General features: G+C 36.3%; 1 protein-coding gene across 4 annotated transcripts in view; it reads right to left on the reverse strand.

Moving 5' to 3' along the window:
* Window positions 1–2,147: 2,147 nt before the first annotated feature.
* Window positions 2,148–24,741, reverse strand: part of NIPBL (NIPBL cohesin loading factor) — a 187,377-nt gene continuing 164,783 nt past the window's right edge. For 3 of the 4 annotated variants that reach the window (XM_070411818.1, XM_070411820.1, XM_070411817.1), the window contains 13 exons: window positions 24,163–24,303; window positions 23,960–24,053; window positions 23,397–23,551; window positions 22,323–22,413; window positions 19,139–19,312; window positions 18,557–18,747; window positions 15,427–15,534; window positions 14,228–14,428; window positions 9,623–9,769; window positions 7,603–7,877; window positions 5,747–5,921; window positions 3,674–3,862; window positions 2,148–3,120 (listed from right to left, as the gene is read on the reverse strand). In XM_070411818.1, the coding sequence (XP_070267919.1) occupies window positions 2,755–3,120; window positions 3,674–3,862; window positions 5,747–5,921; window positions 7,603–7,877; window positions 9,623–9,769; window positions 14,228–14,428; window positions 15,427–15,534; window positions 18,557–18,747; window positions 19,139–19,312; window positions 22,323–22,413; window positions 23,397–23,551; window positions 23,960–24,053; window positions 24,163–24,303 (2,307 nt within the window). In that variant the 3' untranslated portion in view covers window positions 2,148–2,754. Of the gene's footprint in view, window positions 3,121–3,632; window positions 3,863–5,746; window positions 5,922–7,602; window positions 7,878–9,622; window positions 9,770–14,227; window positions 14,429–15,426; window positions 15,535–18,556; window positions 18,748–19,138; window positions 19,313–22,322; window positions 22,414–23,396; window positions 23,552–23,959; window positions 24,054–24,162; window positions 24,304–24,741 lie in introns of all 4 variants that reach the window. The other variant, XM_070411819.1, reaches the window with a different exon arrangement.

The following is a 24,741-nucleotide window of genomic DNA, read 5'->3' on the forward strand; positions in this document are numbered from 1 at the left end:
CAAAAAGCCAAAATAGTTTACAAAATTCTAAATAGGAAAAACATTGTGTATACTGTGTGTAATTTGAGCAATGAAATCATACACAATAGCATCTTACAAAGGAAGGGAGGGTGGTATGCAAAACACATGGGATTTTATGACCACTTGGTCAATAAACTATGCAAACTCGAATTTGGTCAATGACCTTTCTATCATACCAAATTTACATTTAACTGTTTCTCAGATAGGGCTAATAGGACAAGAAGTGCATTTAGAGAAATCCTCAAACAAATAATAATGTAAATGTGTGTAATAATATGCTTTCCATGACAAAAATTAGCTAAGGGATTAAACAAATTTGTTTTAAAATGAGCAAGGCAAACAGTGAAAAGTTCAAATAAGTAGGATTTTTGTAGAGTGAAAATTACTGTTAAGCGTTTCAAATGGATGACCTGATGGGTTTTATATTTGCAAAAGTAATGTTCTTTCCAGCTTATATCAATACTTCTGAAGACGCAGGCCACTTGGACATTGGAATTGTAACCAGAATGAGTTCCTTGTGCAACTAACAATGGTGTGTGTGGAACTAGCTAAGTTTACTTCCTAAATGAGCATAGGATAAATACGCTTGCTCTTTATAAAATCTACATTGCACAAAACATTTTGACTTACCTGTGTTCATGATAGACTATAGTCATCAAAAATTGTCTGTGTGCTTCCGTTACCTGCTAACAATGGAAACACTCAACATTTGAACAGAGTAAACTATATATTACTTGTCTCTAAAACGTCATAATTTCTTCCCCTAGAGGTCACTAAATTCCGTTTCTACATTTGTATTTTGGTATAAATTTTCTTAATTACCCATTTATTTGTCAAAATAATAAAAAAAAAACACTAAACTTTCATATTAATAAAAAGGTACTTAAAAAATTTTATATAAAATATAACATTTTCTTTTCAATATCAATCAATCCATAAAGATATGGCTTACTACATCAACAAACTATAGAGTAAGATTGAACTTTGTAAATCTCAAATATACTTGGAAAGTTCAATTTTGTATATCTGACAGCAAAAGCCCTAACTTAATTTTGTGTTAAGATCCCAAAACTTATATTTGCGAAATCTGCTTTCTGAAAACTTTGGTGTGTATATTTAAATGTTAAGGCTTGTGAGTTATATCAACATTTGGCTTATAGTAATAGCTAAACTACTGTAACTTAGAACATATGGAAAATTCTTAAGCACAGCAATTCATCTGTGACCATCATCTATGACACAGCCTCACTACTATTGTGTGCCTAGTTCCTGATGCTCACTTGAAATATATCCCCAAGTAGATATATTTTGAAGATCCTGGTTTCCTTTCAATAAGGATCATCGCCTTGGCACTTGATATTCGATTCGCTTAGAGTAGTGAATGTGATTACTCCACCCCCACATTTAAATCTCTATTATAACACATACAAGCAAATTATTGAATGCTTCTGAGCCTCAGTTTCCTTATCTACAAAATAGGGATAAAATATTTAACCAGCAGAATTTTCATAAGTAAATGACAGCAGGCATGGTTACATGTTAGGCTCGTGGCATTCAAAATTGGCTTTTTTTACCCACATCTTTTTTCTTCAGTATTCTATATGCTGGACTTTATGTTCTTATATATTTTTTTAACTGGTATTTTACTCTCTGATAAATCTTATTATCTTCATAAGCCACTTCAAATATTTTGCTGATAAAACAAATTCCATGTGTGAAAAACCCAACCTAGTTTTGTCCCAGAGTTCAGTTTAAAAAAACAAACATTACCACCATGAAATCACTAGAAAGAAATTGAAGCATACAAAGAATAAACTATAGTTTCTTTTTATATCAAAATGTACTCTTGAAAATGTGTTTGGCACAGTGCTAAATCATATATAGTTAATACTAAATATTGCAGGATACAATAAAACCCTGGAGTTAATTGTTTACACCCTCTTATGGGAATGAAAATAATAGATACCAATTATTCAGAAGTCAGCCTATACAAACTATATAAACAATATTTTATGTTTCGCTTTGAAAACCAGTGATATAATAAATTTTACATAAAAGACTGCAAAATAATATAAATGGATTTAAACAGATCTTTACAATAAGAAATTCAAATGGAAACAGACAAGTAACAAAGAGAAGTAAAAAAATTTATTGCAGTATTCGCTCCACCAGATTGCCTGGGGATCCCTTTTCTTGTATTGTTTTCAGGGTGACCTAATACATCAAAATCTACATTTACAAAAACTCCTTCTGCAGATAGGTCATAGATACTGCATGCTTTTTTTTCAACAGAATAAATTATATATCCAGGAGATTCCGCCACTTTACAGCCTGGAAAAAACAATGCCTCCCTGGAAACTGGGCTAAGCTAAAGAAAGCCATCCGCTGCTAGGTTAAACTCCAAGAACACTTTATTAAGAACATTAACAGACTAATTTCCAACATTCACTTGTTTATTTTTTAAACAGAAAGTTTTTCCAAGATATAAACAATTTTTGTTAAACTATAATACAGTGGGAGTAAAAATGAACTGAGAATCTGTTTCTGCTGCACAACAGCGAAGGGAGCTCCCACAAAAATGTTTGCCCAACATTTCCTTCTTTTGTTCCTGCATCCCAGGTTCCATTCTTACTCTTCATAAAATTGATTTTTATTTTTGCCAGAATGTTGATATTTCAAGTTTTTCTGCCTTTTAAAAAAATTCCTGTAAATTTGGCTGCATGTACAAATTCATTAGCTGGAAGTCCCATCCTTGGCGGCATACAGGGATCGTAAAGTCTGAACAACTTTATTAGTCAGCTTATTAGCACTCGTTAGAGCAATTTTTTTGTAAATAATGTCTGACTCTTTAATAGTGTCTACCCAAGGCACCAGTTTGCGGCCATCGCGGCGCTTAGCCTCAGTCCAGGAGCCGCTGTAGGAGCCTGCCATCCACTGAACACTGAAGCCACTGCTGGTTTTCTGTACTACTCTTGCAATTTGTGGTCGATCTTTGTACTTTGGACAGCAAATAGCGATGACATCCATGACGTCAACACTTTCATTCATCTGTGCTGCCAACTCCGTAGAGTCTGAATTTCGTTTTGACCTTCTCAATGACTAAAACATTGGGAGGGGGGAAAAAAGACCAAGTGTTATACAAAATAATTTTAGTAAAATTATTGTTTTTATTGCTTTTAATCCCTTGACGCCGGGAGTTGGGATTTCCCAGCACACTTCCATTGCCGGCAATGAGACGCACCGTGACCGCCAGCGCCAAGGGGTTAACATATACTTGTAAAACCATAAAACTCTTAATTTGTACCCGTGTCTTTACTCTTATTGATATATAAAATTATATATACATATGAACCATAAAGCTACATAAAACTTAGCAACAATAAAAAAGGATAACACACATTAATACAATCCAAATAAAAATTAATAATCCTTTATGCTGAATAAATCTCATTTCTGTTTTTTTTATTGTCTTTATGTTAAACTTTCTACAAAAGGATGTATAAATGGTTAAGTAGAGAACCTATCTACAAAATGTTTTCTCTCATAAGTATTACATTACTTGGTGTACATTTAAAAGACTGACATATATAAGCACATAAAAATCATTTTACGTAATACGCTGCGAAATACGTTGACTCCTCCTCCGCCTCACCCCTGAAGTGCCTCCTCCTCTATCCTCCCCATCACTTTCATCATCTTCTGTCTCTGCTGCTGCATTATTTTTAGGGCTGCCTCCTCCAAGCAGCGAGGTAATTGCTTTGTTCCGAGCATTTGTGCTAGCTGACACCTCCCCTTCTTCTTCCTCTTCGTCAGGGTCCAGATGTTCCATGAGAAGTTTGAACTATAAAAATAAGGTATCAATTTTGAATTTTAAGGAAATATTTCAAACAAGACTGTCAAATCACTAAATGTTTTCTTTAAATTTTTTTTCCCTAAATGGGCCCTATAGCCGAGTTTGGTGTGGGTGAAATATATTTTAGCTATTGCCCAAGTCTGAGGCTGGCAAGCATTTTCTGTAAAGAGCCAGAGAGTAAATATTTCCATCTTTGCAGGCCATATAGTCTCTTTCACAACTACACAACTCAGCCATCGTAGTGTGAAAGTAGCTATAGACAACACATAAATGAATGGGCATGGCTGTTTCAATAAAACTTTATTTACAAAAACAGGCAGAGGACCATATTTGGACAGTCAGAGGTGGCTGATGCTGGTCCAAATCATCAAGCAACCAGCTGATTAATTAATAATGATAGACATTTTAAAATTTTCTGCCCCCTTTGTGCTCTGCCAAGTCAAGAGGATACTAGAGGAAGCAAGGGATGAATATTAAATGAAAACTAAAATAATTTTCTACTTTAGAGTATACAAATTACAGTCTATGAATAATATGAAAACTGTTGTGTAGGTTTCATGCTTGGTCAAAAATTTCATTATTAGTTATGTTTAGCTACCTGCTTTAAGTAGATTAAAGCAAAACCTTTATTTTAAAAAATAGTCTCTAAAAACATTTGTAAAACATTAAAACATTTTTATTGTAGTGAAATATACAGAACATAAAATTTACAATTTTAATCAATTAATTCATTGGCATAAGTATATTATATTGTTGTGCAACTATTACCACCATTATTTCCAAAACTTTTTCAGCAACAGAAACGCATACTGTATCCATTCAATAACTCCCTACTCTCAGCCCTGGTAAACTCCATTCTATATTTTCAGTCTCTATAAATTTTTCTATTCTTAAAGACAACTTAAAAGCACATTTAATACACACATACTCACATACTTGTTAAGTAAGCATAAATAAAAGATACACTAATATATATATATATATATATATATATATATATATATATATATATTTCTGTAAGAACACATGAAAAAGTAGTGATACTAGCTGCCAGAATAAAGAGGAACAGAATGGCTAAAGAGGCTAGGAGGATGACTTTTCACGATTTTTCTTCTTATAAAATTTACACCATATAATAATCCATTGAATTAAAAAAAATACATAAATGCACATGGCTTTTTCCTAAAAACTTTCATTTTCACCAAAATAAAATTAGTGGTAAGCTGGCATTTTCTAAGAAAAAATAATTAGGATACAGTGTGTGAAATGGGAAAGCAAGCTTATAGAAACTCCTTAAAACCAGACAGAAAAATAATCTTGACAGTTCATGAAGCTTACTTTCAATGTAAAGCATAGCTAACTCCCAAAATGTACTAAAAAAAAAAAGGCCATTATTGCCTTGGTCAGATAGCTCAGTTAGTTGGCGTGTTGTCCTGATACACCAAGGTTGTGGGTTCAATCCCCGGTCAGGGCACATACAAGAATCAACAAATGAATGCATAAATAAGTGAAACAACAAATCCATGTTTCTCTTTTTCTTTTCCTCTCTCCCTTCCTCTTTCTAAAAAAAAAAAAAAAAAATGCCCTATCCAGTTTGGTTCAGTGGATAGGATATCGGCTCTCAGACTGAAGGGTCCCAGGTTTGATTCCAGTCAAGGGCTTGTACCTTAGTTACAGGCTCAATCCCCAGACCTGGTCAGGGCACGTGTGGGAGGCAACTAATCGATGTTTCTCTCTCCGTCTTTCCCCCTCCCCTTCCACTCTCTCTAAAAGCCAATGGAAAAATATCCTTGCGTGAGGATTAGCAACAACAAAAAATAAATAAATAAAAGCCATTATTGGAAGAAAATACATTTTGGTTTTACTACTCACATCTAGATACTGTTTTACTATACTCCTCTTCACATCTTCAGTGATTTTGGAATTAGCCATATCACTGCGCAGGAAGTCCAGTGTTTGCTTGGGATGAAAATGAACTCCTGTTTTTCGGTTTATCGCTTTATCATATACTTTTGCAGATTCAGATGGAGAATATTTCTGAATTTTACTGTTTGGGAAAAACCAAACCATTAACTAAAACATTTTCAGGCATTTGCATTTAAATTGCTTCTAGTTAAAGTTTATTCACTAATAAACTTTTTCTCATACAGATTTTAACCAGTGAACAAAGTAAATATAATTTTAAAAAGGGAACTAAATACATAAGGGCAAAGATTAAAAAGAATAATATCCTCTTGTTTCTCTCAGTATTTGTCTTGAATAGAGGCATCATTTAAATGACAGCAGTATCTCATGTCTAATTCTTAATACCATGATTGTGATTATATAAGAGTTTTAATATAATTACTCAATACCACCCAATTGGTTTATCTCCTTCTACCTTTTTGCCCCCCACCCCCACTATTTATTCCCTACACAGCAGCAAGAATGATTGTTTACAAACCTGTTTCATATTAACAACTCTGATTAAAAATCTTTCAACTCCTTAGCACTGCCCCAATACCTTATAAGGTTTTAAATTACTTTGCCAATATTTAACATCAAAATACTTGTCATAAAAATCTGGATAATATAGCTTCTTTTGAAAGAGTGGAAGCTGTGGCCACACTGTGCCCACTCTTTTCTGTGGTAACAAGCTGATGAATATCTGAATAATTTCTGAGTCCTTTAGATGAAACATGCTCTTTCCAATTTGCCTCTGACATTTTACCAGGTCCACTTAACTCATTTTATCATCTGTTCTCTATGAACATGTGACTTTGTGATTCCTAATGTAAGGTTGCAACGAATGTGGGAAATGACCACAATTCCATGGGTACAGGCAGAAAGAGATACCTACAATGACTAATAGTGAATATAATTACAGGGCATTCACAATAAATAGTACTTTTCTCTCTCTTACTTTATAGAGTGCATTAAAGATTGTTTGGTTCTGAGGGAAGGTAGGAGAGGGTGGAGGTTAGGGGAAGAGATCAACCAAAGGACTTGTATGCATGCCTATAAGCCTAACCAATGGACACAGACACCATGGGGGTGAGAGCATGAGTGGGGAGAGTGGTGGGGGGTGGGGGCGTTGGGGGGATAAAACATATATGTAATACCTTAATCAATAAAGAAAAATAATAAAGATTGTTTGGTTCTGTTAGAGCTTAGTCTAGTTGGTCCACATCTATTCTTCATTCACAGCTCTTTAAAAACTTCAATTTGCAATCTATTTTAAGATTAGCGCAATTCTCTAATAAGATGTTTTTAAGGAGCCCTAGCTGGTTTGGTTCAGAGGATTGAGTGTCGGCCTGTGGACCAAAGGGTCCCAGGTTTAATTCCAGCCAAGGGCACACGCCTGGGTTGTGGCTTGATCCCCAGTAGGGGGCATGCAGGAGGCAGCAGATCAATGATTCTCTCTCATCATTGAGGTTTCTATCTCCCTCTCCCTCTCCCTTCCTCTCTGAAATCAATTAAAATATATATATTTTAAATTTTTTAAAAAAAGATCTTTTTAAGGAAATCAACAAAATAACTCCTGTAATTTATATGCATTATTACCAAGTAAAGGAATGTGTTTTTCCTGTTTGATAATAGATTGAACAAATTATGGTATATTATACAACAAAATACTAGTCATAAAAAGGGTCATTTTTAATATTAAAATAAACATGCAATCAAAACTGGATTTCATAATTTATGATTTGAACAAAGTTTTTTCTCTCCCTGCTTATGTGTAACCTTACCTATCAGAAAATCCACAGAGATTCTTCAAATGTTGTTTTAACATGAGAAGCAATAAAATACCCTGGGAAACATTTGCAAACTCAATTAAGGGAGCTGAATTTTCTGGCAAACATTTCATCACCGAATTTATATCATCTTCTGCATCTGAGTCTGAATCTGAATCTACACGTTTCCGTGACTTCCGAGGCCTGGAGACTTCTTCTTCACTCTCGCTTGACTCATTTTCCTTACTAGGTGAAGGTTTTCTCTCTTTCCTTTTGTCTTTTACCATAGACTGAAAAAAGAAAAGAAAAGAAAATTGTGTGGTTTTTTTTTTTTAAACGAAACAAAATACCACTAACAAATACACATATCTGCATTCAATATCTTCAAAAGGCATCCCCACATTAATATTGTATACACTGAAACCTTCTGCCTTTCCATAATGACTGGAGGTGTAACCCTTGGGAGAAATACTAGGTTCCAAGACTTAATAAAATCATATATAATCCACTCCTCTAACACTCACCCACAAAAAAAGACTTCTTCTAAAATATCATTCAAAGGTTAACAATTTTCTTATAGGAAAGTAATGAAATAAATTAGCTATAGAAGTATGAATTTGGTATATAAGTGAACCAACATAGAAGAAAAGCAGTAATTATAATTTAACTGGGTGAATACAGTAGGCTTGAACGCCCCCAGCTTTTATTCAAGTCTTCCTTTCAAGAACGTTTCCATGCCCTGGCTAGTGTGGGCTCAGTTGGTTGAGCATCGTTCCATGCACCAAAAAGTTGCCAGTTCGATCCTGGTCAGGATACATTCCCAGGGCTTGATCCCCAGTAGGGAGCATGCAGGAGGCAGCCCATCAATGTTTTTTTTTTTCCTCTCTCCCCCTTCCTCTCTCTAAAATCAATAAAAACATATTTTAAAAAACCTTTTCAGAAATAGGCAATTTTTCTTCAATACTTAAATTGTTTCTTTGTATTTTATGAAACTGTTATCTCTTTAAAAAAAGAAAAGTCATTTGGGTTTAAGAGGGGGAAAATATTAGATTACAAAGCCATTATTCAAAATGCAACTGTTAAATAAAGCAGGAGAAACATTTATAAGATATGCACAATAGTAAGTAAAATAAGATAACACAATAGTTAAAGTTCCTGGGAAATTAACTTTTCCAACTTCAGTGTGCATATTAAACACCTAGGGATTTTGTTAAAAACATAAGACTCTGTTTCAGCAGGGTGGGCCTACGTTCTACAGTTCTAACCCTTAGGTATTAAAATAATCTTCCTTATTCACTAGTTTGACCAGGCTGAGTTTTAAGCAATGTGGTTTTGTAAAATGAGATCTACTTGTATCATCAGGTACATAAAAATATTCCAATTAATTTATAAAAAATTTACTGGGTATCAACTCTGTGCCCAGTGCTACAACAGGTGCTTTTAAAATTAAGCTAATTACATTTCCTCCTAAAAAACCAAGAAAGAGAAGATATAAGGTTTATAACAAACTTAGTAACGTTTTAGGTACACAATATACCAACTTAATTATGATGCTGGTGTTCAAGGATAAGGAAATCAATAGTATGATACATGTCCCGTGCTTCTTTGTAAGCTATCTATATCTATATCTCTTTAAGGGTACTTTTGTGATCTACAGCATGACCAGATTTATAGACTAGCAAGGTATTTTACAATGGGGTTTAAATGAATATATGAAAGGACACCAAACACTTATAGTGAGAGAAATAAAGGAGTGGGATGGATGGCATCATTGAACAAACAATCCATATGTACAGGTAAGTATATGTATTCCACCAAATGATCTGAAATGGGATGGTTTTAGGTGTTTCTTAATAGAAATGAAATGGCAACCCACTTCCTCTCCCCAATTCAAGCACTGCCCAGATTTCAGTAAGTTCATTTAGAAAGACTTTATATACCTGTGAAAGAATAAAAAGAATGAGAAACAAAACAGTGAAAATAGCATGCCAGCACTTCGACACATACACGAAGAATAGCAATGTATGTAACTTACCTCCTTGAATGACTGCAGTAGGTTACTACCAGAAACGGAGAGTGTAATGTCTATGTGATGCATTATAAACAATGGCTCTTCCTGTGTCTGGTATGGAAAACAGGCTAGATTGTCTGCTATATACAAGAGCATATTCACTTCTGTTTTCTGTAAATTTAAAAAAGAAAGGGTACACATTTAGTGGATAATCTAGAAATCCATCCAAAAAGCTGTTTAAGAAAAAATATTACATGGTACTTTGATCTCAGTTAATGTTTCAGAGAAAGAGGGTGGTGGGGAGCGGGGGTGGGGAGATGGGGAAGGAAGGTAACAAAAGGGAACAGAAATGGATTTTATAAAATAATCTTAAGAGAGTTCATGACTTATACCACAGTACTTAAGAAGGGAAGAGGTGAATTTTTTAGGGCACCCAAGTGGAATTCCCTTTATATTCTTACTAGTGCCCTGGTGCACGGATTACTGCACATTGAAAGGAAATTAATTAGAAGGCAGCAGGCGGGTTGGGACTGGGCCAGACTGGCCGGACATGCCCTGGAGTCAACTTCCTGTGGTCCCTCCCCAGCCAGCTGGACCTGGGGCAGCACCAGGGCTCAAAGGGTGCCTGCAGAGTGAGCGGGGGTTCCCCAGCAGGTGGGGTCCCTTGGCCTGGCCTGCAGGGATCGGGCCGAAACCGGCTGACATCCCCCAAGGGGTCCCGGATTGTGAGAGGGTGGTTCTCAGGTGATGCACCCCGTAATTGGGCTCCCTCTTCTCTGGTTCCTGGGTGCGTCATCCGAGAAACACCACTGCCAAGTCACCACAGCTCGGCAGCTCTTGCGTTGAGCATCTGCTCCCTGGTGGTCAGTCAGACGGTCGCTTAGACTTGTATATATATAGATAGAGTATATGGGATTTTCATGATAAATCCATACCACATTATCAAAAATTATATATGTATATGAATAAATTCATAATTATTTATCATTATGATTCTAAGAGCTTAACCCATATGGAGATCAGTTACACACAGTTTCTGCCCTCAGTAATGGTAATTATAGTACTAATATGCGGGTTAAAAACTCCACACAGTCCTTGTACTCATAACACCTAGTTTCCTTCATAAATGTAATTTAGAATATCAGAGTCCTGACGGTGCTACTAGTTTCACACTAGAGAAACTGAGGTAGGCACAACTTAAAGAAAAAAAATATGGTTACTACTAGTTGTTTGCTTTAAAAAGAAGTAACAGAGACTTTCAGCATTCATGATCATATAGAATATAAACTGAAAGACATGTTAACATATAAATTCCTTTAAAACATTTACAGCTTTAAAAAAAAAGTGATAAAAAACATTCTCTCCTACCATCTCCCCTATCCTGTCATCCAAACAGCAGAAAACTCAATAGCACAACGAAAATCCCACAGGACGGATGGGATACACTTGCTATTGGTGTTCATGAGATTCTTACTCTATTTTTGTTTTTTATTTTTTTAAACATATTTAATTATATACATTTTGCACCAGCACATCAAAATGAAGTCACAAAAAAGTAGGCTTAATTCAGTTCACAACAATATAGATCCTGTGAAAACCTATTTTTCATCTTCTCTAAAGTTTACAGTACTCGTATAAATTTAAAGCAGTTAAACATTTCAGATTAAGTTGGTAAAAAAAATGTAATTCAGACTTCAGAAATTTGTGAAATAAAAGGCCATGATGGAGAAACATTAAGAAATTTGAAGAATTACCCAACTGTCATATAGTACATTATTTCATTATAAAACCATTTCAATAAAACAAAATAAAAACTATGGAAAACACAGAAGTCAAATAAGAGATTTTGGTTTAGCACTTTCCCTGAGACCCATTTTTAAAAACCAAATGTGCCCTGACCGGTTTGGCTCAGTGGATAGAGCATCAGCCTGCGGACTGAAGGGTCCCGGGTTCGATTCCAGTCAAGGGCATGTACCTTGGTTGCAGGCACATCCCCAGTGGGGGTGTGCAGGAGGCAGCTGGTCGATATTTCTCTCTCATCAATGTTTCTAACTCTCTATCCCTCTCCCTTCCTCTCTGTAAAAAATCAAAATATATTTAAAAAAAAAAACAAAAAACAAAAAAACCAAATGTAAGTAAGGCTGTTCAAAACTGACCCATAAGTCTTGCCTCCGTCATACTGCTATGAGAAATACATTTAAGACAAGAGGCTATACACTCAAATGGCCCCAGGGTTTTATTTAAATGCAGCTTGCTTGTATCACTGCCACAGGGTTACCTGACCCATTGCTGCCTGGACGCTCTTGGTTTAAAAGAGTTATCAGGATATTTTATTTTTGTTTTTTAAATATGTATGAACACTTACATGTTATAATTGGGGAGATGCAGACATAGAACCCCACCTTACCTATTGGTTTTAATGTTGTTATATATATTTATCCTCCTAAAATGGAAAATGTTCAGGACTACTCTGAATAAACCTTTAAAAAGAACTTGGAAATTCTTCAACTTGGGCCATAAAATAAGTCCCATTCCTTTCAAAAACCAAATTTCTTCAAAGAATAGTCTTGAGCTGCTCCTTCCAGATCTGCCCTACTGTTCTTTAATTAAAATCATGCTTTTGTGCCTCACTGCTTGAGTGTTTCTGCCCACCAAATAGCGCCTCCCACCCCTATCTTTTTACTTAACATTCTCCTGGCCGGCTTAGCATGAACATTCCTACCCACCCTTTCCTTCCTGACACCTTCCCTTCCTTAATTTTTCCTCCACGCTCTTTGACTATTCCTTTTCTATGTTCTTCTCAAACCAACTCCTTCTCAAATTGCTTTTAGCAACAATCCTATTATTTTTTCAAATGCTCAGCACAAAAATATTCGTTACCTTTGACTATTCTTTTCAGTCTTATTTATTCCTCCCTCACAATGTTTCTTTCCTTTCAGAACATCAGAACAGTTTAACTCATTACCTTGGAAGTGAAGACAATGCTAAAACATGTGTGCCTAAAAAAAAAAAAATTTGCGTTCCTCACATTACATTTTTCCTTTCCTAATGTCTATTCTTTTCTTTCCTACTGTTGCCATATTAGATTATTACCTCCAATATGAACACAATGCTAAAATGCTCTTTGTCACTTTCATTGTCTATAAGATCTTCCATAAACATGTCTATGATCTTCCTGCTCCAAATAACAACCTACTGATTGTTTCCCACATATTCTTATATTTGTTATCTTTATTTGTGTTTTTATCCTTCCCTTACATAGTAAATCCATCGCATCTAATCTCCCTAAGTCTTCAGTAATTTACTCCTCCTAGGACATCCTTTGCGAGGTAGTAATAAGAAAGCACTGCAGGATAAGAGCTGGATTTAGCACTTTACACGCTAAGGTGACTGAACAGAAGCCAATGGCATACACAAGGCAATGAAACCACACAGGAATGGAGGTCAGGAGATAAAGGAATAGAGCAGTATTACTGACACCAACCACCTGCCACTCAAGATATGCTAACCTTAACTATTATCTATTTCCTTTATTTTGTGTGCTATCTCCCTAACAGGAAGTAAGATCCCTTATTGGTAAGAGCACTGTCATATCATTTTGGACTCTTAGCACAATATCCCACAGAAAATTAAAGCTTAATGCTGATGATATGATGGTGGTGGTGATTAAATTATAACTATTTCTGAAATATATGTTTGTAATATTTATTTTGTAAACTTTATGTGGGCACATACCATATCTGTTCTATTTACTACTTTATGTTCATGTCCTAATACAATGGCTACCAGACAGCAGGTGTGAATAGATATTTGTGTATAGTGAATGAATATATTATGAGGTAAGTTTAAAGGATAAAATGTTCTCTTTTCTTGGCTTACGGTTCTGGACAACGATACTTGTGCAGTAGCCTAAAGGGTCAAGTTATTTTTACACAAATGTGAGCTCTTCATTAAGTAAGTAAAGTTGAACAAGAAGAGAATCTCAACAGCCAAAACCCTAGAATGGTAATTCTAACAATATTAGAATCTGACAGAAACAAGTAAAATTTCACTTATTTATTCATCTATCTATTTATCTATCTAACATAATCTATCTAATCTATCTAATCTATCCCCCTAAATGATAGTTTAGTGACACACTTTATTAAAGGTATGCTTTGCCCTGGCTGATGTAGTTCAGTGGTGGAGTGTCAACCTATGAACCATGAGGTCACGGTTCAGTTCCCACTCAGTGCACATCCCTGGGTTGTGGGCTCAATCCCCAGTAGGTGACATGCAGGAGGCAGCCGATCAATGATTTGCTTCTATCTCACTCTCCCTCTCCCTTCCTTTCTGAAATTAATAAAAATATATTTAAAGGTAGGCTTGAAGGAACTGCTATCAAAGTTTATAAGACACTCATTATGAAGACACAATTATACTTTATTCCTCATTGTATTTATTCCCACGCAAAATTTCCTGTTCAATTTTGACTGTATACCTTGTATTTAACACAGAAGACTAAAAATTACACACATTTAACATAGTCACTATTATTTACTGAAACTGTAATATTTTAAAACTGGTGAATACTTTAGGAATAAAATTTATAAAACTTATTTTATTAAAATAGTAAGTTTTTGTGCTTACTGCTGTGTCATCAAAGAGGTTGAGTAAAGAAATTAGAAAGGCTCGTCTGTGTTGGCGGTTTCCACGGATCATGGAGTAAAGGTGTGAACACAAAGCACTAGAGGACTCATCTTGTCTGAAACCCCTTACAGGATCTTTTAGGCATGTGTTGATTGCCTGTTGGACCTGGTAAGACATCTTCATACCAGCCACTGCTTTCATCTGAAATCAATAAAAGCCTCATTTTTGTCATGGAAATCAAAAGTAAGATTAAAAATATACTTTGAGCATTGTAGTCTGAGGCTAACTTCATCATTTGGTTTTGTTATATATAAATAATAAGATCACAGAATGCAACATTGGAAGAACATTAAATACCATTCATTGAAATACCCTCATCTACACTAATAAAAGAGAAACATGCAAATTGGTGTCACTCTGCTATACCTACCAGCCAATCAGGGCGAGTATGCAAATTAACCCAACAAAGATGGCGGCGGCCATGGAGCTGGAGGCTTGGGTTGCCCCCAGCAATGGAGGAAGCCAAGCTTCCAGCCCACCCTGGCCGCTGCTCAAGGGAGAGAACAACACACGGGCGCAGCCAGGAGCCTGAGAGATCAACACAGAGGGGCACCTGCTCCGAGCCTCCGCGTGTGGCTGGGGCCCCCAGCGGGGACACACACACACGGGGCAACTGCTCTGAGCCTACGTGGTGCGGCTGGGGGCAGGCCCCCCGCGGAGACGCGGAGACACACACACACATGGGCGCCTGCTCCGAGCCTCTGCTGCCAGTCTGTGGCTTAGGCCCGCTCCCCTAAGCTGTCAGTAGGACATCCACAAAGGGCTCCCGGACTGTGATAGGGGGCAGGCTGGGCTGAGGGACCCCCACCCCCCAGTGCACGAATTTCGCACACCGGGCCTCCAGTTTTACAGAAGAAAAAGTCGAGACCCAGAAAAATCATTACTCTCAAGGTCAAACAATAAGAACCAGAACCCATTCATGCCAGTGTGCCTGTTGCACTATCACCTCTAACTCAACATTAAGAGCTAATTTTAAATCAGAATAAATGCCTTGGGGGGACAGACTTGGTTGCATGTTTAAGTTAAGTACTAAGCAAAATATTTTATTCTAATAGGAATATGGGCAGGACAGTCACCAAATAAATGATTTACTAAAGAAAGATGGTTAAATTTAGGTTATACAATTTAAAAATACATACATGAATGAATCCAGCATATTTTTTGTCTATTTCCACAAGCTGCTGATCAGCCTTGTTCCTCATAGCAGGTTCTGGGTCTGTGCCCATAGCAATTAAATATGGTACACACTGGAAATAAAAATACAGGATTTATAAGATATCACAGTAACTAAAGCTCTATATGTATCTTTACATATGTTAAAACTCGATGTATATCTGGGATATATGAATTTAGTTTTATAGGCCCTTAAATGGCATGTTTTAGTGTTCTTTTATTTTTTTAAATATGTATTTTTATTGATTTCAGAGAGCAAGAGAGAGGGAGAGAGAAAGAAACATCAATGATGAGAGAGAATCACTGATCGGCTGCCTCCTGCACGCCCCCTACTGGGGATCAAGCCCGCAACCCAGGCATGTGCCCTTGACCAGAATCAAACCTGGGACCCTTCAGTCTGCAGGCTGACGCTCTATCCACTGAGCCAAACCAGCCAGGGCTTTAGTGTTCTTTTAAAAATGATTATTCTTCCTTAAATTTAGCTTAAAGCAAAAAAGCACTGGAACATAACCAAAAAGACTGATGTGGTGAAATTTAAACAATTTCAGTGTGAATTTAAGGTACTTTAAACATAAAACCCCCTACCCCGACACTAAGAATATCTAATTAAAACTGTGATATTCTTCCTATATAATAAAAGGCTAACATGCAAATTGACCAAACAGCAAAACGACCGGTCACTATGACGTGCACTGACCACCAGGGGGCAGATGTTCAATGCAGGAGCTGCCCCCTGGTGGTCAGTGAGCTCCCATAGGGTGAGCGCTGCTCAGCCAGAAGTTGGGCTCACAGCTGGTGAGCTCAGTGGCGGTGGTGGGAGCCTCTCCCGCCTCTGTGGCAGTTGGACATCCCCCGAGGGCTCCTGGACTGCGATTTTCATGCACCGGGCCTCTAGTATACTATAAATATATAATCCATTAATTTGTCAAGCTTGACTGCATTTACTATGTAAAGAAAAAATAGGGCAAAAATTACTGTCTTTTAGTTAAAACTAGGAAAACATAAATGTTTTTCTACAAAGTTGAATTTTAGATATGGCTTCAATGATTAGGATAGGTAGTATTATGCTAACAGCCAAATTTATTATACTTCTAAAGTCAAGAAATACCACTTCTGCCCAGCTGATGTGGCTCAGTGGATGAGTGTCAACCTATGAACCAGGAGGTCACAGTTTGATTCCCTGTTAGGGCACGTGCCAGGGTTGTGGGCTCAATGCCCAGTGTGGGGCATGCAGGAGGTAGCTGATCAATGATTCTCTTTCTCGTCATTGATGTTTCTCTCTCTCCCTCTCTGAAACCAATTAAAAAAAAAAAACACCATTAGAAGGTTAGGTGAATATGAATCAGATAGTAGTGAGTAGGACAGAAAAACAAACAAAAAACCAACTTTAAGAAAGTAGAAATGACACTAACTAAAATGAGTGATCATGAATTAAATCCTAAGTCAATGAGAAATAAAGTCCATTATAGAATATTATTGGGTAAACTGGCAAGATTTGAAAATAGACTATGAATTAGATAATAATGTATTAATGTTAAATTTCCTGAATTTGCCCTAACCCCGTGGTCGGCAAACCGTGGCTCGTGAGCCACACGTGGCTCTTTGGCCCCTTCAGTGTGGCTTTTCCTCAAAATACCACGTGTGGGTGCGCACGAACAGTGCGATTGAAACTTTGTGGCCCATGCGCAGAAGTTGGTATTTTGTGGAAAAGCCGGCATTTTGTGGAAGAGCCACGCTCAAGGGGCAAAGAGCCGCATGTGGCTCGAGAGCCGTGGTTTGCCGAGCTGCAGTTTGCTGACCACTGCCCTAGCCGGTTTGGCTTGGTGGGTAGAAGTCAGCCTGCGGACTGAAGGGTCTCAGGTTCGATTCCAGTCAAGGACATGTACCTTGGTTGCGGGCACATCCCCAATAGGGGGTGTGCAGGAGGCAGCTGATCGATGTTTCTCTCTCATCTAACTCTCTGTCTCTCTCCCTTCCTCTCTGTAAAAAATCAAAATATATTTTTTAAAAAATTTCCTGAATTTGATTATTGCATTATGGTTTTATAAGAGAATGTCCTTATTCTTAGAAAATATATACTAAGATGTTTAAAGGTAAAGAATCATAATATCTGAAACTTACTATCAAATGATTCAGAAAAAATTTTATGTATGAAGAGCAAGAGATAAAGTATATGTGGCAATAAAAAGCATAATCACCTGAGGCCATTTAGAATACTGTATTAGTAAATAGCTGTAAGTATCTGAAAAATTCTAGTTTCAATAAACAACTATACATTTTATTAAGTGATCGTGATGATGATAACCCTGAGTCATGAAATACAGGCTAAGTAATGTTTAGCATGTTTCACTAGTGTGCTTTGTCTCAGAACACAGGGAAGAATACAGCACATTTACATAAAGCATGTTTTAGGAAAAGTTCCATGAAAAATAGCCAAAATGAAAATGGTGAAGGGTAATAGGCTTTGTTTACCTAATAAATTCACTTCTGTAGCCTGTGGCACTCCTGAACATGTCAGATGTATGCTACTACATCAGCATTAGCTGCCAATCCTTAGTAACACTAATATGTCTTCATTATATCATTTAGTCCTCACATCAATGCTTTGAGGTATGGGTAGATGATGTTACCTCTAATTTGCAGATGAAGGAACTGAGCTCAGATTACACAATATACTTTTCTGTGGACAAAAATCCACCCTAGTGTAAGAGATTATGCTCTTATCCCAGTAAACTCTCTTGGCATTACATGCTGTTGGCTCTTTGGGATCAGTCAACTTGAATTAAAACAAATCAAACATCCCTACTTAGAAAATCATTCTGAGTATATGTTCTGCCAATATAAATTAGAAGTTTCTTTAATAGAGACATTATAAATATATGAGTATTTGCAATAATGACAACCTAAAAGATGGACTAAAACTTGGAATCAAGAGTTTAGGACCAAAAAACAAAAAAACAAACATAAAAACCCAAACCCCAACCCCAAATTAACAACTAAGAGGAATAAAGAACTACTTATTATCTCATCACAATGTCATCAAATGACAACACATCTGGCTCTTTTAGTAAGTTCTGCTTTCTAAAACACACTTACCTGAACTGGATGAATAAGACCTTGGTTTAGAGTCAATGCAATGACATTTAGGGCAAAGTGGCGTACACTGGATTGGGTGTGAAAAAACGCCTCAAGCACCTGTTTGAGGTAAAGCTGCATGATGGAACTACTCATCCCTGAGGAAACATCACCCATTTCTTTTAAATCTTCCTGTTTTGCAACTTTCTTCCCTACAAAAGGAAGTAAAGGTATTAAGAACATGTACACTAACCTTTACTTAAATATACCAAAGCAGACCACAACCAAAAGCACCAAATGTTAGAGCTAGTGCTCTGGCTCAATGGCTCGTCTTTTTTTTTTTTGTCTCTATTAGAGGTCCCTTTGAGAACTACAATCCCTCTCCTCCCTCAAAATGTTAATGACTACACCTATATTAAGTTGTATAATTTTAGGGAGTTTATGAATACCCTTAAGCCTAGCCTAGCTATGGACTTAAGGACGCCTTCTGAACTGAATTCCTTCATCTAATAGATAAGGAAATTTTGATACCTGGATTAAAAATGAGTCAGAGTATTTTAACTGTAGCCAAACTGCGACATTAAAAAATATATTTTCACTTACAGTCTCTATCTGCCTGCTGCATTCGTGTGTCCTCTTCTTGTAGGTAGGTCTGGAGGTTTTTTAACACTTGTATTTTTAAATTTACTGAGGAGTTCTTATCAGATAAGATATTATTATATAGATTTTTCACCTCTTGCTCAAACATTAGACTTGGATGCTGAATGAAGGCAAATCCTAAAGAAATGAGAAAAAAATCTTTTGATATAGTCATAGTAAAATTAAATATAATATTTAGTGACAATGTCAATAAATTACATAAAAAACTCATTTCAAAACTTAAAACTTAAAATGACTGGAAGAATATGCTGGTGGCCTTACCTAGAGAAGTATTAGAGCAGGCACTTCTTTCCCCATGAATTAAAAACAAGAAATTGCATTTCAAAGGAGTATTTCACACAAGAGGAAACCTTGAGGAGGGAGCAGGGTCTACTGGCTAGGGGGATGGATTAGGAGTCAGGAGTCTTGGGTTCTATTTCTGGCTCCACCACTGACTTGTAGTGTGACCTTGGGTGTGTCACATAATCTCTCTGTGCCTCAATTCTCCATCTGTAAAATGGGGACAATAATATTTACCACCCACCTACCTCAAAGGGATGTTTTCAGGATTTAAGAGGTAATGTCTACAAACATATTTTAGATCCCTAGCAGAAAGTACTATTTTGGCATTATTTTAAAAATAAATTTAAATATATCCAGTTGATGAAACAGAATACTTCAAAATAAAGCTAAAAATATTAAATGAAGCCACAAAGCTGAATTCTATAACCACAAGTTAATATAGTAAATTACTATTATCCATGCTTATTTGTATAAAATAGTAATTTATGTGAAATAAAATGAAGATCCTTGATGATAGCAAGTATTATTGATACCAAATAACAAACTAAATTCAAAGCATAGAGTGATCAGATAACTAGCCCAAGGTCACACAGGATAACTATGGCCCAGGCAAGATTTTTTTCATTAACTGGTCTAGAGGCACCTATCTATTTTTTAGATGGTACTGCTTATTTAAGCTAATATTTACAGCCTGGCCAGTGTTGCTCAGTGGGTTGAGCGTCCTCGTGCGCACCAAGAGGTCATTGATTTCCTTCCTGGGCAGGGCACATGTGGGGGTAGGGGTTGTTTCCAGGCTCCACCTCCATTCCCAGTAGGGGGCATGCAGGAGGCAGCTGATTGATGTTTCTATCTCTCCCTTCCTCTCTCTCTAAAAATCAATTTAAAAAATTTACATATAGTTGACCCTTGGATAACATGAGCTTGAACTATGTGGGTCCACTTATACACACATTTCCCAACCCCCAATAAATACACAGTGGGCCCTCTGAATCCCCGGGTTTCACGTTGTGAATTCAACCAACCACAGGTCGATAACAGTATTTGTGATCTGTGGATGCGGAGGGCTGACTGTATACAATGTTCTCTGCCAATTTATAAAAGCGACTTGGCCTTCTTTGGATTTTAGTATATGGTGGAGTCCTGGAACCAGTCCCTCAGATACTAAAGGATAACTAAGTGTTTTGGGAGTCAAAAGTTATAACGTAGATTTTCAAATGTGTGAGAGTGGGTGCTCCTAACCCCCATGTTGTTCAAAGGTTAGCTGTTACTTGTTCTCTGAAACAAATGTAGTACTATTAGTTTTGCCACTTTATATAGCTTATGTCCAGACTAAATATTCAAAGGTATACATTTGGCTTGAAGTTATCAATATAATTTCCTAATAAGTGATACCTGAATTTTTACTATATTTGCTAAATGTAATTTCTGAAAGGGAAGGAAAAATATAACAAAATTTAAATTTATTTAAAGAAATCAGTAAATGTTTAATGAGATTTGAATAACTTAGAATCTTTTATTACTCTATTTTAGTTCAAAAGATTAATATAAATTATTGTCCATACATATTAAATTATAAACCTTGTTAATGCTACCAAAATAAAGTTTCAAAGTAAGTTATTACCTTTATTAAGTAATTTCACATGTATTTGCACAAAAAACAAACAATAAAAAACAACAACCTGGACAGAATACTGTTCTTGTATTGTTTTAAAGTGCATTCAATTCAGGTACTTTAGTGCTGTCTTTTCCTATTTCTCCTGTATTCCATAACCTATCCAAATAAGCCACAAACCCTAACCTTCTGCAAAGGCATGCATTTGCTACATCAATGGTTCTAAAAAAATAATAATATGGGACAGATATACATCCAAATTGTTTCAAGTATTTCTGTATTTAAAAAAGCCAGTGTAGACTGCCACTATCTGTACTAGAAATGGCAGGCAAATATAACGATAAAGCTTTACAAAACAAAACAAAACAAAACAAAACAAAACACCTGAACAATTTAAAAAACATGCAATAGCACAAAATTCTTCTAAATCATCATTCTGTATCAAAGTGCTTGAATGAATATTCTTTTTTAAAAAATACATTTTTAAAAAAAATTTTATTTCAGAGAGGAAGGGAGAAAGAGAGAGAGAGAAACATCAATGATGAGAGAGAGAGTCATTGATCGGCTGCCTCCTGCACGCCCCACACTGAGGATTGAGCCCACAACCTGGGCATGTGCCCTGACTGGGAATCGAACTGTGACCTCCTGGTTCATAAGTCAACGCTCAACCATTGAGACACACCAGCTGGGCTTGAATGAATGTTCTTATGAAACCCTATAAAGTAGGGGAAGGAGACAGTACTGTCATCTCTATTTTATTAATGAGGAAATTGATTAACAGAGAAGTTATGTGACTTGCTCAAGGTCACCAGGAAGTCATTGGCTGGCCAGGAATGGAATCCAGATCTTTTTTTTTTTTTTTTTAAATATATTTTATTGATTTTTTACAGAGAGGAAGGGAGAGGGATAGAGTTAGAAACATCGATGAGAGAGAAACATCGATTAGCTGCCTCCTGCACACGCCCCACTGGGGATGTGCCTGCAACAAAGGTACATGCCCTACGGAATCGAACCTGGGACCTTTCAGTCCGCAGGCCGACGCTCTATCCACTGAGTCAAACCGGCTACGGTGGGATCCAGGTGTTTTAACACCCATTCCTATATTCTACATAGCAGACCCTACTATGAATAGAAACATACATAAATAAATGAACAGTTTAGACTCACAATATTTTAAAACTGGCTCAACCTCTCAAACAACTAAAACTATAATGAAATACAGACTTAACTTACCTAGACCGATGATGGCTTTTGTTTGTACTTCTTCATCTGAATGTTTTGTAAAATACATCAATAGTTCAAGTACTTTATCCTTTATGTTAACCTAAGGGGAAAAATCAGTATTAAAAAGAAGGGTAATTTAGATTAGTTTTTAACTATAAAGGAAAAAAATACCTAATAGCAAGCAATGAGAATGTCCACATGCAAACTTGACTAAAGAATAAGTCACCAATAAGTTTCTAAATCAATAAATTTTAGAATAGTGACATTCAAAATAAAGATCTGTGATAGAGACTTGTGCCAGAATGTAAATAATGTACTATTCACGCACTGAGAAAGTGAAAAAACTAAAGTCAGCTGCTGACCTAAACAGTGCACCCACTCTCTCTCTTTTTTTAAAAAAAGTATTTTATTGATTTTTCACAGAGAGGAAGGGAGAGGGATAGAGAGTTAGAAACATCCATGAAAGAGAAACATTAATGAGCTGCCTCCTATACACCTCCCACTGGGGATGGGCCCGCAACCCAGGTACATGCCCTTGACCAGAATTGAACCTGGGACCCTTCAGTCCACAGGCCAATGCTCTATCCACCAAGCCAAACTGGTTAGGGCAGTGCACCTACTCTTTTTTTAGATTTTTTTATTAATATATTTTATTGATTTTTTACAGAGAGGAAGGGAGAGGGATAGAGAGTTAGAAACATCAATGAGAGAGAAACATCGATCAGCTGCCTCCTGCACACTCCCCACTGGGGATGTGCCCGCAACCAAGGTACATGCCCCTGACCAGAATCGAACCTGGGACCCTTGAGTCCGCAGGCTCTATCTGCTGAGCCAAACCGGTCAGGGCTGCACCTACTCTTATAAAGCTGATATAAGCTGTGCTTACTTATCTTATCACAGACCAGTAATAAACAGTTCATAGATCAGCAGTCTGAGGACATTTTGAGTAGCACTGTCCAGAGTGCTCATTAAATCAGACTAATGATGCCTTCATCCTGGGTCATTTTAGTCATTTTCCGTTGACAGGGTTACACAGTTCTTTTTTATTACAACATACTAAGTAATTAATATTAAGATCTTTACCTTACTGTTGCCCTTAAAATCTTCCAGATCAAAATCAAAATGCCGACATAGTGCTCCAACAGTGAAAAGGGATCTAAGAAGTGCTGGTTTGTTTGATAGAAGTGAAGTGTTATTTGGATCCTCTTGGTGCTGAATTTTTAATTTTGAAATGGCACCTGATAAAGTTAAGTAATATTCATTTATAATAAACCCTTAATTCTTAAATTATGTTCAAATGATTATTGCTAATGAATCACAACTGAATTTTACTAATAGTTCGAAGTATTAAATATGTCTAGAATTATGAGGACACTCCTTACAGTCTAAGAGAATTAATGTAAGAAAAATATTTAAATTTTATTTTACATACTGGGCAGAAAACTTGCCAACATTTACTTAGAGGAGATACATTTCTTATGTAATCTTATTGGGTTATTAAGAGAATACAAAAGATACTACAAAATACCATTTCTAATATCACACCTCCTACAATTCCCTAAATACTACTCTTAATCAGATGCATTAAAAAGGAGGACACTGCAGAATCTAGCAGAATAATTTTAAAGTCCAGACATTGAACTTACCATAGTATCTATTGAAACAGGCCCATACAAATTTAAAATTTTGTGTCACTTTATTTACAACAGCCCCAAGACAGCTCACACAATGTTGCACTACCTAAAAGATACAGAAAAGATTGCTATTTAGACAAAAGTTAAAGAGAAAGGTAAAAACAAAAGATTAAGTTCTTATTTGCGAACTGCGTAATAATCGATAGAATGCTTACAGTCATGCCATATTTGATGATCAGCTTCATTAGATCTTCTTCAATAGTGGCAAGGAAAGTTTCACTTGGATGCTCCATCAGTGGTACCACCAGTTCTAGGATTTTTGCAACATTGCAGATAACCATGAAATCATTTTGTGTCTAAAAGGATAAAATTAGTACTTTATGAGTATAAAAAATCTAAAAAGAAACTATATACAGTTCTATCTACTTGGAGGTTGAAGTACTAAATATATAAAATTTGTTAAAAAAAAACCACAACAACACACCACAACACAACCCATTTAGAAAAGAGCTTTTTTAAAGTATGAAGGGAAGAGTCTCAGTTTTAGGATCCTGGATTCTAGCTATGCCACTAACTTACCATGTGATCTTTGGGTCACTTAATTATAATGTCACAGTTATTGTTTTTACCCCTAAAATTTAATACAAGACAATTCTGAACAAAAGTATTTAAATATTAACAGAGAATTTTACTAGATTGACACACATTTTAATATTAGTATTTTTCAAAATGGGGTATATTAACCGAGTAGTTTCTCAACTAGGGGTGAGTTTGTCCCCCAGGGAATATTTGAC

The sequence above is a fragment of the Myotis yumanensis genome, unplaced genomic scaffold, assembly GCF_028538775.1.
Source record: "Myotis yumanensis isolate MYYU_CA2020_CCGP unplaced genomic scaffold, mMyoYum1.0.hap1 SCAF_4, whole genome shotgun sequence".
NCBI lineage: Eukaryota > Metazoa > Chordata > Mammalia > Chiroptera > Vespertilionidae > Myotis > Myotis yumanensis.